This window comes from Pongo abelii, chromosome 18 (genome assembly GCF_028885655.2).
Source record: "Pongo abelii isolate AG06213 chromosome 18, NHGRI_mPonAbe1-v2.0_pri, whole genome shotgun sequence".
In the NCBI taxonomy this organism is placed as follows: Eukaryota; Metazoa; Chordata; class Mammalia; order Primates; family Hominidae; genus Pongo; species Pongo abelii.
The window spans coordinates 72266655-72281351 of record NC_072003.2 but is presented as its reverse complement, the minus strand read 5'-3'; the positions used below and the strand labels follow the sequence as shown (position 1 = coordinate 72281351).

Genomic DNA, 14697 nt, shown 5'->3' with positions numbered 1-14697 from the left:
CAATACTGTAAAATAGATATTGTTACCCTTATTTAACACTGATGATATTCTAGGGCTCAAAGAGGTGGTATGACTTGCCCGGCAAGATCTTGGACTTGGAAGTCTGAGGCTTCCATTCTCCACCACAATTTACGTTTATTCATGGGCATCCATTGTTTCAGACTCATGATAACCGTGTAAAGTAGCACGGAGTAGGTATGTGATTTGCCCAAGGGCACACAGCAAGGGAGAAGTTGTAATCTTTAATGATAACTTGTTTCTTTTTTTCTTAAAGGGGATTTTTTTTTCTCCTGTACCACCAAGCCAGTACATCTATGTCCTCCCAGAAAATATTTATTATCTCTTGTAGCAAGGGTGAAGATATTGAATACGACACAGAGGCTGAGAAATGTTACCTCCCTAGACCCAGGGTGGAGTGAGCAGGCAGGTGCAATGCAAGAAATAACTTTCACATTTTCTCCTTGGAGATAACAACAAGGTCTAGGAATCAGGTTTGAGATTTTGTAGCCTTTCTGCTTGTAAGTGTCATGAAATTTCCCTATCAGCCTCATCTACTAGCTCCCTGGGTCTCTCTCTCTCTCTTTCTTTCTCTTTTTCCCTACCTCCCCACTCCGCCCCAAGGGAGTTGACCTTCACAGTTGCCTTTCAGGAGTCAACATTCCAGGATGCCTCCAGTCTGGGGGAAAATGCTTCCTCATTTGCTTCTCCCAGCCCACTTCAAGCAGTCTCCCCACCCCTTGAGTCTCACCAGTGTTAAAGCTGTTACTTTCACAGCTTCCTGGGAGCAAGTGCTTTCTCAAGCCCGTCTTGCAAGGTGGGTCCTTTTTTGTTTTTGGCAGAAGGGAGGGACAGTGAAATGTGCTCTGAGTAGGGACGGTTATGCAAAAGCAAGTAGGAGGAGGAAGCCAAGAGGGGAGTTGGTGAGTCAGTGGAGAAAAGCGCACGGCCCGGCTAGCAGTGAGCCTCTCAAAAGCAGCAGGGAAGCCCAAGCCACAAGGTAAGAAGAGAATTTCTGTGTACGACTCCAATGCAGAGCCATTATCCCAGAGCTGCTGGAGCAAGAGTATCAGATAACCTCTGGCAGCTAAGCTGGAGATTACAGTGGCGAAGGCGGTTTGCGCAGAGGGGATAAATCAGATCATCTGGGGAATTTTCTGGGGAAAATAAAACACAAGCTGCTTACCAGCAGCCCCCGAGCCCCACCAGCTCTATCCCTAAATGGGTCCAAAAGAGCCCAGAAAGCAGATCAGGCTGTTCTGATGTATATTTTGTAGATGGTCCTCTGGTGCTAACTGACTCATTCAGATCCTGGCTTTGGAGCTCAAATTTCTGTACTTCCTGCAGCTTTTCCTCTGTTTTCTGCTGGGGAGTGGAAGACAGGAGGTGCAAGGAGCCGTAGGTTTTCTATAGCTCAGGAGAGGGACAGTGTGATCATTGAAAACTCTCAGCCCTGGGACCCCCAAAACCTGGGTTCTGATCCAGAAAAGGCTATTTATACTGGATGAGCCAATCAATTAAAGTTTAGTTTATTTATTCTGAAAAATGAAGAAATGTCTCATCACTGTCTAAAATATCTAACTGGATCATTATCATAATTGCAGCTAAAAGGGCTTTAAAAATGTGGAACACCACGCACATGTGCAATATGATTAAGTTATGGTGCCAGCATATCAGCTAAGGTAGAAGATACGTCTATCTTGCATGGCCTTGGATAAGTTTGAAACTTCTAATTAGAATTGAAATACTTTTCTATGTGTAAAATAAATGTAATATTGTCGATGAAGAGAGTCAGACTCTGTGACATATTTGAAGAGATTTATTCTGAGCCAAATATGAGTGACCATGGCCCGTGACACAGCCCTCAGGAGGTCCTGAGAACATGTGTCCAAGGTGGTCGGGGTGCAGTATGGTTTTATACACTTTAGGGAGACATGAGACTTCAATCAAATACATTTAACAAATACATCTGGCCAGGCGCAATGGCTCGCGCCTGTAATCCCAGCACTTTGGGAAGCTGAGGCAGGCGGATCACCTGAGGCCAGGAGTTCAAGACCAGCCTGGCCAACATGGCGAAACCCCGTCTGTACTAAAAATACCAAAAAAAATTAGCTGGGCATGGTGGCAGGCAATCTCAGCTCACTGCAACCGAGAGGAAGCCTTCAGGTAGTAGGCTTCAGACAGAATAGGTTGTAAAATGTTTCTTATCAGACTTAAGGTCTGTGTTGGTGTTAATGCTGGAGAGGTATAATGAGGCATGTTAGATCCCCACTTCTTGTCATGGCCTGAAACAGTCTCTCAGGTTAAACTTTAAAAAGACCCCTGGCTGGGCACAGTGACTCATGGGTGTAATCCCAGCACTATTAGGAGACTGAGGTCACTTGAGGTCAGGAGTTCGAGACCTGCCTGGCCAACATAGCAAAACCATGTCTCTACTAAAAATACAAAAAATTAGCCAGGCATGGGATTACAGGCATGCGCCTGTAATTCGGGAGGCTGAGTCAGGAGAATCGCTTGAACCTGAGGAGTCGAGGTTGCAGTGAGCCGAGATCGTGCCACTGCACTCCAGCCTGGACAACAGAGCAAGACTCCATCTCAAAAAAAAAAAAGAGTCCTGGCTGAGGAGGAAGTCCTTTCAGATGGTTGGGGGACCTTAGAATTTTATTTTTGGTTTATAATATCTTGCTCAATCTTCCTTTCTGGGTCTCATATAGTAAAAAAACACTGTACAAATATATGTTCACTTGTCATTTGTTGACAGATGTTCCTTGAGCACCTACTATGTGCCATGCACTGTCCTTGGCACTAGTGACACAGCCCTGGCGGGACCCAGGTCCAATCCTCCTGACACTGTCTAGGGAGAGTTTGTTATATGGACACCCTTTACCCAGGTGCCTAGCTTCAGAGGTTTTCCAGGTCTTCAGGCTATTTGTGAGGATGCCAGTTTCCCCAATCCAACCCCATTCTCTCTCTCTTTGCTCAAGGTATCTTCTGCTCTATCTAATTTCTACTTGTAAGGGGCATAATCTCATGGGAAGTGTAAGTTAGGAATGCATCCAGTGGCTGAAACCCAGACTTCTTAAATTAGTATCTATCTGGTTTTTTTCCCCCTCAGAATTTCCCATTTTGTCTCTACAAGGCTACATGGTACCGATTTGGGGGACATCTATAATTCAGCCCTCTCTAATCAGCTGCTGCTTGAGGTCACCCATCTGGCACCTTCGTGGTTCCTGTACCAAACATAGATTCTCCCTTCTCACCACCCTTTAGTGGTGTTTTCAAGATCCTAAGGTTCTCTTGACTCCTCAGAAATGGCTGTCCTTTGTGTTTTAAGATGATACCGCTCACCCATCATTGGGGCAACATTTTTTTTAATTAATTTTTTGGGGTGGTGATGATGGAATGTGCTGAGGTTAGGTTTTTTGTTTTGTTTTTGTTTTTGTTTTGTTTTGTTTTTTGCTTTTGCTTTGTTAGCCTAGTAACTGAGCTGATTCAAGCAAGGTAGCCTGTCACCCAGCAATGAGGCTTTTATTTTTTAAACGTTTTCTAAAACTAATTTTCATACAGGAAGGGAAAAATAATTTCCCTCCTGGTTTTAATTAATGCATGCTTGGTATAGTAACTGTTTTTTGGACCAAGGGTTACTGTGCCATATTGCATCTAACCCATGCCTCTGACTTTATTAGTAACTTGGTCCAACTAACTGAGACAGCATGGGCAATGTGCTCACTGCTCCATGCAATCACCCAAATTTTAGTCACTGATGCTGAAGACTGTCCGTGTGCATTTCAGAAAAGGATACTTATGTTTCATTCTCTTGAAGGAGCTCCTTTGGTTTTCTGCTTTCTAGCAATTACTGTGCCTCTTCCCACGCTCATCTATTTTTTTTTTTTTTCGAGACCGAGTTTCACTCTGTTGACCAGGCTGGAGTGCAGTGGTGCGATCTTGATCAGGAGATCGAGCCCACACTCATCTATTTACTCACTTACTCATTTATTTAGCAAATGTTTAATGAGACGAGCCCTGATCATTTGTAGAATTGTTATGTACCTGTAAGTAAGATAAGATACAGCCTTTCCCTTAAGCTATAGCGGCCCAGAGAAAAGAGAGGCACCCATACAGGCTTTTACTGTCAAAAGGGATGGCTGCTAACAGAAGGTCTGGGAAACAAATTAATCTCAAGAGAGGGCCGGGCACGGTGGTTCACACCTGTGGTCCCAGCACTTTGGCAGGCCGAGGCAGGCAGATCACCTGAGGTCAGGGGTTCGAGACCAGCCTGACCAACATGGCGAATCCCCGTTTCCACTAGAAATACAAAAATTAGCTGGGCGTGGCTATAATCCCAGCTACTGGGGAGGCTGAGGCGGAAGAATCGCTTGAACCTAGGAGGCGGAGGTTGCAGTGAGCCGAGATCATGCCACTGCACTCCAGCCTGGACGACAGAGCAAGACTCTGTCTAAAAAATAAAATTAAAAAATATATATATCAGGAGAAAAAGACAGAACTTCTTTCAGGGAGAAGGCAGGCTCTCCCTTTCAGGGAGAAGGCAGGTCAGATTCTTGAAGGAAGAGTAGCTGTCCTGCAAAAATCTCAGGGCTTTTAAATAACAGGGCAAGTTTGGAAGAACTGAAAGTTGGGAGCCTAAGGCACTAAAACAGAGGCGAGTGACGGGAAATCAAGACCAGGCCATGAAGGACCCCAGGTGCAAGGCGTGGGGATGTTTATTTAATCCCATATACACTGGAAATTTATTGAAGGATTTTTAAGCAGGAAGTTGATAGACTTGTGCTTTAAAAAGATACTTTTGGCCAGATGCGGTGGCTCACACCTTTAATCCCAGCACTTTGGGAGGCCAAGGCTGGAAGGTGGCTTGAGGTCAGGAGTTTGACACCAGCCTGGGCAATATAGTGAGGGCCAGTCTCTAGTAAAAAATGAAAAAATTATCTGGGTGTGATTGGACACACCTGTGATCCCAGCTACTGGGGAGGCTGAGACAGGAGGATCGAGAATCACTTGAGCCAGTTCAAGGCTGCAGTGAGCTATGATCACACCACTGTACTCCACCCTGTGCGACAGAGTGAGACCCCGACTCTAAAAAAGGAAAAAAAAAAGATTTTGGGCCAGGCGTGGTGGCTCACACCTGTAATCCCAGCACTTTGGGAGGCTGAGGCAGGTGGATCACTTGAGGTTAGGAGTTTGAGACCAGCCTGGCCAACATGGCGAAACCCTGTCTCTACTAAAAACACAAAAATTAGCTGGGCACGGTGGTGGGCACCTGTAATCCCAGCCACCTGGGAGGCTGAGGCACAGGAATCACTTGAACCCAGGAGGCAGAGGTTGCAGTGAGCTGAGATAACTGACAGAGTGAGACTCCGTCTCAAAAGAAAAAATAGTAATTAAAAAAAAATGAAAAAGATAGTTTTTGGCAGCAATGGATCATGGGGAGATGCTGAGAGACAGAAGAGAAAGGTCGATGTCAAAGGCCACCCTAGACACAAGCAGCTGGGAATTCTGGCAATGGGAGAGTGGAATTCAAGGACACTATTGGTCTCCTTCCATGAAGCACCCTGGTGACTCGCATCACCTCGCTTCTGCCAGGGCCCAGGAGCATCTGCCTCTGCTGCTCGTTACAGTCTTCAGAAATGAGTTTTGCCCAAGACACATCCTAAAGTATCCCCTGGCTCTCTGGTCAGCCCATTGTGTGTCGTCTAGATCCAGATGTGTCTTGGGGCTCAGTGACAAGGGATGGGACTTGCTTCACAAAAGCTATGCTTTCTACCCAGGGCAAGTGCTCACGGAAAGAAAAAGAAGTCAGAGGATTTCTGTGGGAGTTCCTGAGAACTGTGGACAACTAACACCTGGGAACAACTGGGGGCAGTTAAGAGGCCCAGCTCCAGCTTGGGGAGGAAACAGGCTTCAGGCCAGCAGCAGTTGGCAGGCAAGGAGGGCCCAGAGTCACCAAGCCCCACACAGGACACAGAACTGGCTCCAAGCGGGATGGAGGGAGGGAGGGTGTCACTTTGAAAGGTCTATTCTCCTAATCCCTAGGAAATGTTAGCTTTTTCCTAATTATAAGCCCTGCTTATAAAATTCTATCACCATTTCCTTATAACTGTATACAGGATAAGTTCTTCTCATTTTCCTCTCTTTTTGGTTTTGCTCCATTGCTTCCTATTTTTGTTCCAAACTTTTTCTCATACTCACATTGCCCTTAGGAGAAGCTCTTTTGCTAAAGTCACCTCTTCAGTCTTTGCGGGGAGGGAGGACATCCTTGGGCCATGATCAATAATAGCCTAGTTTCTAATCATTTTCCTCTTGCACTCAAGTTTTAAGAACTAGGAGCACATCTTAGCTGGTCCTGTTCTTTTTTTTTTTGAGATGGAGTCTTGGTCTGTCGCCCAGGCTGGAGTGCAGTGGTGCGACCTCGGCTCACTGCAAGCTCTGCCTCCCAGGTTCACGCCATTCTCCTGCCTCAGCCTCCCGAGTAGCTAGGACTATAGGTGCCCGCCACCATGCACGGCTAATTTTTTGTATTTTTAGTAGAGAGAGGGTTTCACCGTGTTAGCCAGGATGGTCTCGATCTCCTGACCTCGTGATCCGCCCGCCTCGGCCTCCCAAAGTGCTGGGATTACAGACGTGAGCCACCACGCCCAGCCTAGCTGGTCCTGTTCTAATCTACAGGGCTAAGACTACAGGGCAGGAATTACCAGTCATTGACATTTTCCTGCCGTACAGCAAGTGATTTTCAGCCATGATGATGAGATGATCCTCATTGGATCTTTTTGGCACATCCAGAGGAAAAGCACTGTTATTATGAATGGAAGATAAGGGGTTTTTCTGCTATTGCCACCCAAGGTTTGGCTTGAGTCATTACATACTTCCCAGAAGGTTCAGGGGACTTCCAAGGAAAACCCACGAGCTGGCAAAGCATGCTCTCCCTTCAGGAAGAAAGCTATAAATGCCAAGAGTCTCCCCTGTGGCTGCCCAATTTCTGTCCTAAAATCTACTCTTGCAGGACTCTGGAGCCCTGGACGTAGAGAATAGTTTCTGATCAGTATGAAGGCTGCCTTCATACATGTGTGATCTTACATACATGTGTGACGGTGTGTGAACATAAAGGTCATCACTGAAACATTTGAAATGGCAAAAGATTGGAAACAACTCATAAGCCCATCAATGAGGAAACTGATTAAATAAACTGTCGTTAATCCATATAATACTTCTTCGAAGCAACAAGGAATGAGGAACTGCTTTACGAACTGCCCTGGAATGCTCCCTAAGACATATTGACAACTAAAAACAAAGGGCAGCACAGAACAGATAACTTGAATTTTTTTTTTTTTTTTTTTTTTTGCATTTTAAAGAGGAAAAAAATTAAGAACACATACACATTTGAATGTTCTTGTGTACACATAAAGCAACTGAAAAGACACATTAAAAAATGAACTCAGGCCAGGCACAGTGGCTCATGCCTGTATAATCCCAGCACTTTGGGAGGCTGAGGCGGGCAGACAACTTGAGGTCAGGAGTTTGAGACCAGCCTGGCTAACATGGTGAAACCTCGTTTCTACTAAAAATACAAAAATTAGCCGGGCGTGGTGGTGTGCGCCTGTAGTCTCACCTACTCAGGAGGCTGAAGCAGGAGAATCACTTAAACCCGGAAGGCGGAGGTTTCAGTGAACTGACATCGCACCAACCACAGCACTCCAGCCTGGGCAACAGAGCAAGAATCTGTCTCAAAAAAAAAAAAAAAAAAGTAGTTGCTATCTGGGGCAAGTTGAGAAATGAGCAGGTGAGGTCAAGTGCTGGAAGTAGACTTTTCACTGTACACTGATGACAAAACACCAGCTAGCAGATAAATAGCAGCTGTCAGTACATAAAGAAGAGGGGACTGATTTGTCAGCTAGTAAAATTCTTAGGTTTTCTTTCCTCTGGAAAAATACTATGACCCCTTTAAAGATACGTCACTACCCATGTTTACAAATAGCTCTAGAAGTTTACTAATTTCTGAGTACAGGCCTCCCTCACAGGCACAAGTGCTTGTCATAAGATTTTCCCTCCCGGCTGGGCACGGTGGCTCACGCTTGTAATCCCTGCAATTTGGGAGGCTGAGGCAGGCAGATCACAAGGTCAGGAGATCAAGACCATCCCAGTCAACATGGTGAAGCCCCGTCTCTACTAAAATACAAAAAATTAGCTGAGCCTGGTGGCACGTGCCTATAGTCCCAGCTACTCAGGAGGCTGAGGCAGGGGAATCACTTGAACCCGGGAGGAGGAGGTTGCAGTGAGCCGAGATCACGCCACTGCACTTCAGCCTGGCGACAGAGCAAGACCCCAGTTTTTACCTAGTTCATCAATTAGATCCACTCTTAGTTTGAACAGTCTGTTCAAAGAGGGCAGTCTGTACTTATTCATAAATTTTGTAGCTTCATTACCAAGTTAAATCTTGAAGAATTTGGTAAATTGAGTTTTATTATAGTAGCCTGGTGACAAATTCTAAAGAACAAGGCCATATGATAAACTAGAATAATACATGACAACTCCATAGGTTTGTACTGGAAACCTAAGTTTTCATTCTGACTGACCTCCTTACTTCACTTAAGTAAACATAAAAATTTCCCCTCCCCAGTGACATATGTTAAAAGCCTGGGGTGTGTCAGGCGGGGCTGCAGGCTGGCAGGCACTCCTTTCCCTCCTGCATACAGAATCTGAGAAAATGCTTGTTTTAAATTCTGAGTCTGTAGATACTTTTCAAAACAATTTGAATCATGTGACTATTACCTATTAAAGACTTTTTAGGGCCCGCTGAGCACGGTGGCTCATGCCTGTAATCCTAGCACTTTGGGAGGCTGAGGCAGGAAGATTGTTTGAGGCCAAGAGTTCAAGATCTGACTAAGCAACATTTCTTTCTTTCTTTTTTTTTTTTTTCCTTTTTTGAGATGGAGTTTTGCTCTTGTTGCCCAGGCTAGAGTGCAATGGCACAATCTCGGCTCACTGCAATCTCCGCCTTTCGGATTCAAGTGATTCTCCTACCTCAACCTCCCAAGTAGCTGGGATTACAGGCACCAGCCAACACGTCCAGCTAATTTTTGTATTTTTAGCAGAGGCAGGGTTTCACCATGTTGGCCAGGCTGGTCTCAAACTCCTGACCTCATATGATCCACCCGCCTCGGCCTCCAAAAGTGTTGGGACTACAGGCATGAGCCACTGTGCTCAGCCATGAGCAACATTTCAAGACCTTGTCTCTGCAAAAATAAATAAATAAATAATAAATAAATAAAAACTTTTAAAATAATTGGTATAAGACCTGCCACCACAAAAATAGCTGACCCCCAAATCCAGCCCCAGTTACCATCTGGAAATCTAGCCTCTATTTTTTACTAAAGCTGGAAGGGAGAATTTCTCATGTACATGGTGATATACAAATGAACACCTTACTACTACTATGAATATTTTACAATGTGCAATAGCTATTCTCTCTCCCAATAGTTATTTATGTCAGAAGGTCACCCAGAATGACAAAGTCATGTGGGAAGGAGGTTAAAATATCCTTTGGAATAACATTCTAGCATACCACTGGGAACCGTGGTCCTTTCACACGAAGCAAGCCCTGATTGCAAAATGTTGCCATCAGTCAGTATGAGACAGTACGAATCACAAAGTGAGACCCTTTCTCTAGATATTTACTGTCTATCAACTGGAAAACCATCTTAATATACTTATTTTTTGTTTTGTTCTGTTATATTTGTGGGTTTTTTTGGAGATGGAGTCTCAGCCTTTCACCCAGGCTGGAGTGCAGTGGCGTGATCTCGGCTCACTGTAACCTCTGTCTCCCAGGTTCAGACGATTCCCCTGCCTCAGCCTACCAAGTAGTTGGGACTATAGGCGTGTGCCAACACACTCAGCTAATTTTTGTATTTTTAGTAGAGACAGGGTTTTGCCATGTTGGCCAGGCTTGTCTCAAACTCCTGACCTCAAGTGATCTGCCCAGCTCAGTCTCCCAAAGTGCTGGGATTACAGGCGTGAGCCACTGCACCTGGCCTTAATATACTTATTTTGTTGGAACAAGATACTTTACTATCACCTACAAAAAACATTTTGAAAATAAATATCTAAATTCTTAATGGGATGGCGCTCCCTAGGGTTATGTCATACACACTTGCCCAACTTCACTGAGCTGCCCTGAGTAGGTTGTCCCACGTAATTAAGCATGCCTCAAGCAGCAGTGTGGGACTCATGGGTCACAAGTGTCCCCAGTGAGAGTGATACAGCTCTGAGATCTGTAGCACTTAGGTTGCCTTGCCACGCTTTCTTAGAGTTGGCAGGTAAGGAGACACTAATAGCTCAAATAACTCTAATTCAGCTCAAATAGATTCAGATAGTTTATTACCTACACAGATACAAGGTCAACATTGGATCAACTCCCCATGGCCTTGGTCCCATGGGATGACACCAAATCAGAAGGATTTACTATCTAGGGCAAGGTGAGAAATGGGCAGGTGAGGTCAGGTGCTGGACGTAGACTTTTCACTCTACACTGATGGCAAAACACCAGCTAGCAGATAAATAGATGACAGGCACCATGAGCACCTGGCTCTAACTTTGAGGAGACAATTCCAACTAAAGCCAAGCAGTTGTACAGCCTGCAGCCCTATCCTTTGAGGGACTGGAGTGGAAAGTCCTGTGCTTAATTGCAGTGAGGGAGGGAGATGAGACACAGTCTTGGTTGCAGTCTCCCTTATGATGGAGGGATGGCTAAGCAGTGGCCTGGAGGCAGTTCTTCACTAGGTAGCTTATCTCCCTCTGTCTCTGCAGGAATCACAAGGCATTCATCCAAGACTTGAGTCAGACTGAGGTGAAGCCTCCCCTGTGTGGCCTGTCTGAAGACATCCTTGTCGTCAGGGCACCATGATGGACACATTTCCTTATGTTGATTAAATATGGTTGAGTTCAGATATTTTTGGTAAACCAATGGGCAAGGTGGCTTGGTTTAGAAAGACCAGGAAGGAGGAATTAAAGACCCTGAAGGAGAACATATCAACACACTAAGTGTAAGGGACAGGAAATGATTTGGAGAAGGATTGGCGCCACTGTTGGCAGGAATCCTCTGGCTTTCCATGTTGCTCTTTGGTTGGGGGTCAGAGAGCAGGTGGCTTTGGCCAGAAGGGGAATAGAAGGCAAACAATAAAACAGCAGCCCAACTCCACCCTTTCTGTTTGTTCCTTAAAGGTCTTCCACTTCAGCACAATGCTACTGCCTAAAAAAATGAAGCTCCTGCTGTTTCTGGTTTTCCAGATGGCCATCTTGGCTCTGTTCTTCCACATGTACAGCCACAACATCAGCTCCCTGTCTATGAAGGCGCAGCCCAAGGGCATGCACGTGCTGGTTCTGTCTTCCTGGCGCTCTGGCTCTTCTTTTGTGGGGCAGCTTTTTGGGCAGCACCCAGATGTTTTCTACCTGATGGAGCCTGCCTGGCACGTGTGGATGACCTTCAAGCAGAGCACTGCCTGGACGCTGCACATGGCCGTGCGGGATCTGATACGCGCTGTCTTCTTGTGCGACATGAGCGTCTTTGATGCCTACATGGAACCTGGTCCCCGGAGACAGTCCAGCCTCTTCCAGTGGGATGGCAGCCGGGCCCTGTGTTCTGCACCTGCCTGTGACATCATCCCACGCGATGAAATCATCCCCCGGGCTCACTGCAGGCTCCTGTGCAGTCAACAGCCCTTCGAGGTGGTGGAGAAGGCCTGCCGCTCCTACAGCCACGTGGTGCTCAAGGAGGTGCGCTTCTTCAACCTGCAGTCCCTCTACCCGCTGTTGAAAGACCCCTTCCTCAACCTGCATATCGTGCACCTGGTCCGGGACCCCCGGGCCGTGTTCCGTTCCCGAGAACGCACAAAGGGAGATCTCATGATTGACAGTCGCATTGTGATGGGGCAGCATGAGCAAAAACTCAAGAAGGAGGACCAACCCTACTATGTGATGCAGGTAATCTGCCAAAGCCAGCTGGAGATCTACAAGACCATCCAGTCCTTGCCCAAGGCCCTGCAGGAACGCTACCTGCTCATGCGCTATGAGGACCTGGCTCGAGCCCCTGTGGCCCAGACTTCCCGAATGTATGAATTCGTGGGATTGGAATTCTTGCCCCATCTTCAGACCTGGGTGCATAACATCACCCGAGGCAAGGGCATGGGTGACCACGCCTTCCACACAAATGCCAGGGATGCCCTTAATGTCTCCCAGGCTTGGCGCTGGTCTTTGCCCTATGAAAAGGTTTCTCGACTTCAGAAAGCCTGTGGCGATGCCATGAATTTGCTGGGCTACCGCCAAGTCAGATCTGAACAAGAACAGAGAAACCTGTTGCTGGATCTTCTGTCTACCTGGACTGTCCCTAAGCAAAGCCACTAAGAGAGTTGAGAAGGCTTTGCCGCCACCTGGTGTCAGCCTCAGTCACTTTTCTCTGAATGCTTCTGAGCCTTGCCTACATCTCTGAGCCTTAACTACATGTCTGTGGGTATCACACTGAGTGTGAGTTGTATCCACACGTGCTCAAGCAGAAGGACTTTTGTGTCCATGCTTGTGTCTAGAAAACAGACTCGGGAACCTTATGTGAGCAGCACATCCCACCAGTGAAACAGGGTATTGCTCTTCTTTTCTTGATCTTCCTGTCTGGCAGACTTCAGAGACTTTGTGGCCTGGAGGCCTATTAAGCACGACACAGTATCAGTGGAATTGATCCATAAACCTCCCTGTCCACATCTTGCCCAATGGGGAATGGATCTTTCACCAAAGAGCTCACCAGCATTTTCCACAGAGATGCAAATTCTGAGCGCTCGGAGTTCCCAGTGGATTCAAGGAAGGAAGTGGGAACAAGGTTGGATGCCTACTTGTGAGCTTGACCATCACAGCTATTGGTAATCAGAAATATGAAACAAAATCTCTGCACAAAAGAGCAAGCTCTTAAGTTCACAGGATGCCTGGGCTGCATTTGAATATCACTTCCCCTCTGCATTTTCCTATCACATAGAAGATTTTGACCTGTGAAGCTGCCATCTGTTAATACTAAAATTCCAAAATAAGATTCTGTTTAGAATGTCCCTTTTTATGCTTCTTAATTATTAGCAGTAAATGTTCATTCTTATGCGATCCTAAGCTAAGAATAGATGTAATCATCTTTATTGGTTTTTTAAAACACCTTTGCTATTATCTATCACCGATTTATACAGAAAATTGCTAAGATAATGTTTGGTTTCAGATGATGAACTAAGTCTATACCCTCTTAAGAATTGGTGGAAAATAGACAATCAGCAGCTAAGCCCTCTCTTTGTTGTGTGAGGTATAAGTTGTGATAATGCCATATGTGTCCCCCTAGGGTCTGGGCAGAGAGTTCTTTTACTCTTATCCCTCAGCCAGAGGACCTCAGTTCTAGTATGACTGGTGCTATTTAGCTCCTCCTGGCCACTTCTCCTAATAAGAAAAGTTGTTACTCCCAATCTTGGCAGGAGCCCTCAGATGTAGTTTTACAATAGAATTTCACCTGTTAAAAAATGCGGATTGCCAGGCACTACCTCAAATCTGCTAGAATCAGAATCCACCAGTATGGGGGCTGGAGTTCTGGTGACTCTTCCATGGCTAGCCTGGCACTAGCGCACCTTGCGCCAGGCAGCAACACTGTTTGCCTTCTTGCTCCAAGAAAGGTGACTCTTCCACAAATGCAGAGTATGCATGCCACTTCCTCTTGCCACTGGTGCTGTCTTTGGGTTGGAAAGAATAGAAAGAAGCTCCCTATATGTCTGGAATTCCGTGGACCTCTGAGTCCTGACTTTTTAAATATTTCACTTTGTCCAAGTCTGAGAGATTGTGTCATTTTCTCTTTCTTTTTGTTTCCACCTTTTGACGAGCTTCATAAAGCTTCCAGGATGTCAGGTCAGAACTCTCGCACTCCATTCGGCCGAGTAGTGATTGAGTTTCTCCACTGCCTGAGATACTTGAGTGGCTACTTTCCCTAGCTGGGTCTGTTGAAGTTAATGTATATTTGGCTTTAAAGAAGCTAATTTATTCTAATGTCCAAGTCTTTAAAAACTCCTAAGAGCCTAGGATCTCCCAGGCAAATGCTTGCCTCTACAAGGCAAATGTTTACCTCCTAAACAATGTCAGATTAAAATTTCCCATCATTGAAAATAAGACCAGAACAGCAGATGACGGTGTGAACAGAGTGAAGAGGGCCAGTGAGGGAACAGACAGTGGTAGACTCAACCACCGCTGATTTCCCTTCTGAAAGTCCAGTGTCTGTCTGAATTGTTTTAAAGTTAGCAACCTCTTTATGAGCCATCCCTATGTGATGCCTGCTTGTCCTTCTCCAAAAAGATCACCCCATCCTGATACAATAAAAGAGACTAGCCACACAGAAGTCTCAGAGTCTTATTCAAGATCCACTTTAGAACAGCTTTAAATTTCCTGCATTCCAAGTCTGAGATATCCAATGAGGTCCAGAATCTAAGAGCCACACCCTTGAAGAAAATATCTGTGCTCTCCGATAGAGTAGCCACTAGCCACCAGTAGTTGTTTAGATTTAAGTTAATTAAAATTTAATAAATTTTTAGCTCCTCAGTCACACTAGCCACATTTCAAGGACCCAATAGCTGCATGAGGCTAGTGGCTACTGTATTGGACAGCATAGATATAATGTCCACCATTGCA

General features: G+C 45.7%; 1 protein-coding gene across 3 annotated transcripts; it reads left to right on the top strand.

The window, feature by feature from the left end:
* The first annotated feature begins 620 nt into the window (after positions 1-620).
* On the top strand, positions 621-14402 carry CHST4 (carbohydrate sulfotransferase 4). Of its 3 annotated transcripts, none has more exons than XM_002826615.5 (2): positions 621-814; positions 11227-14402. In XM_002826615.5, the coding sequence occupies exon 2, from the start codon at positions 11245-11247 to the stop codon at positions 12403-12405; it is 1161 nt and encodes a 386-aa protein (XP_002826661.2). In that variant the 5' UTR covers positions 621-814; positions 11227-11244; the 3' UTR covers positions 12406-14402. The 3 variants fall into 3 exon arrangements, with proteins under 3 accessions (XP_002826661.2, XP_054390062.1, XP_054390061.1); XM_054534087.2 differs by having other exon boundaries at positions 655-997; positions 11293-14402; XM_054534086.2 differs by having other exon boundaries at positions 655-997.
* Positions 14403-14697: the final 295 nt, after the last annotated feature.

Coding starts and splice junctions, on each gene's coding strand:
- CHST4 (XM_002826615.5), top strand. CDS start 11,245: ATGCTACTGCCTAAAAAAATGAAGCTCCTGCTGTTTCTGGTTTTCCAG.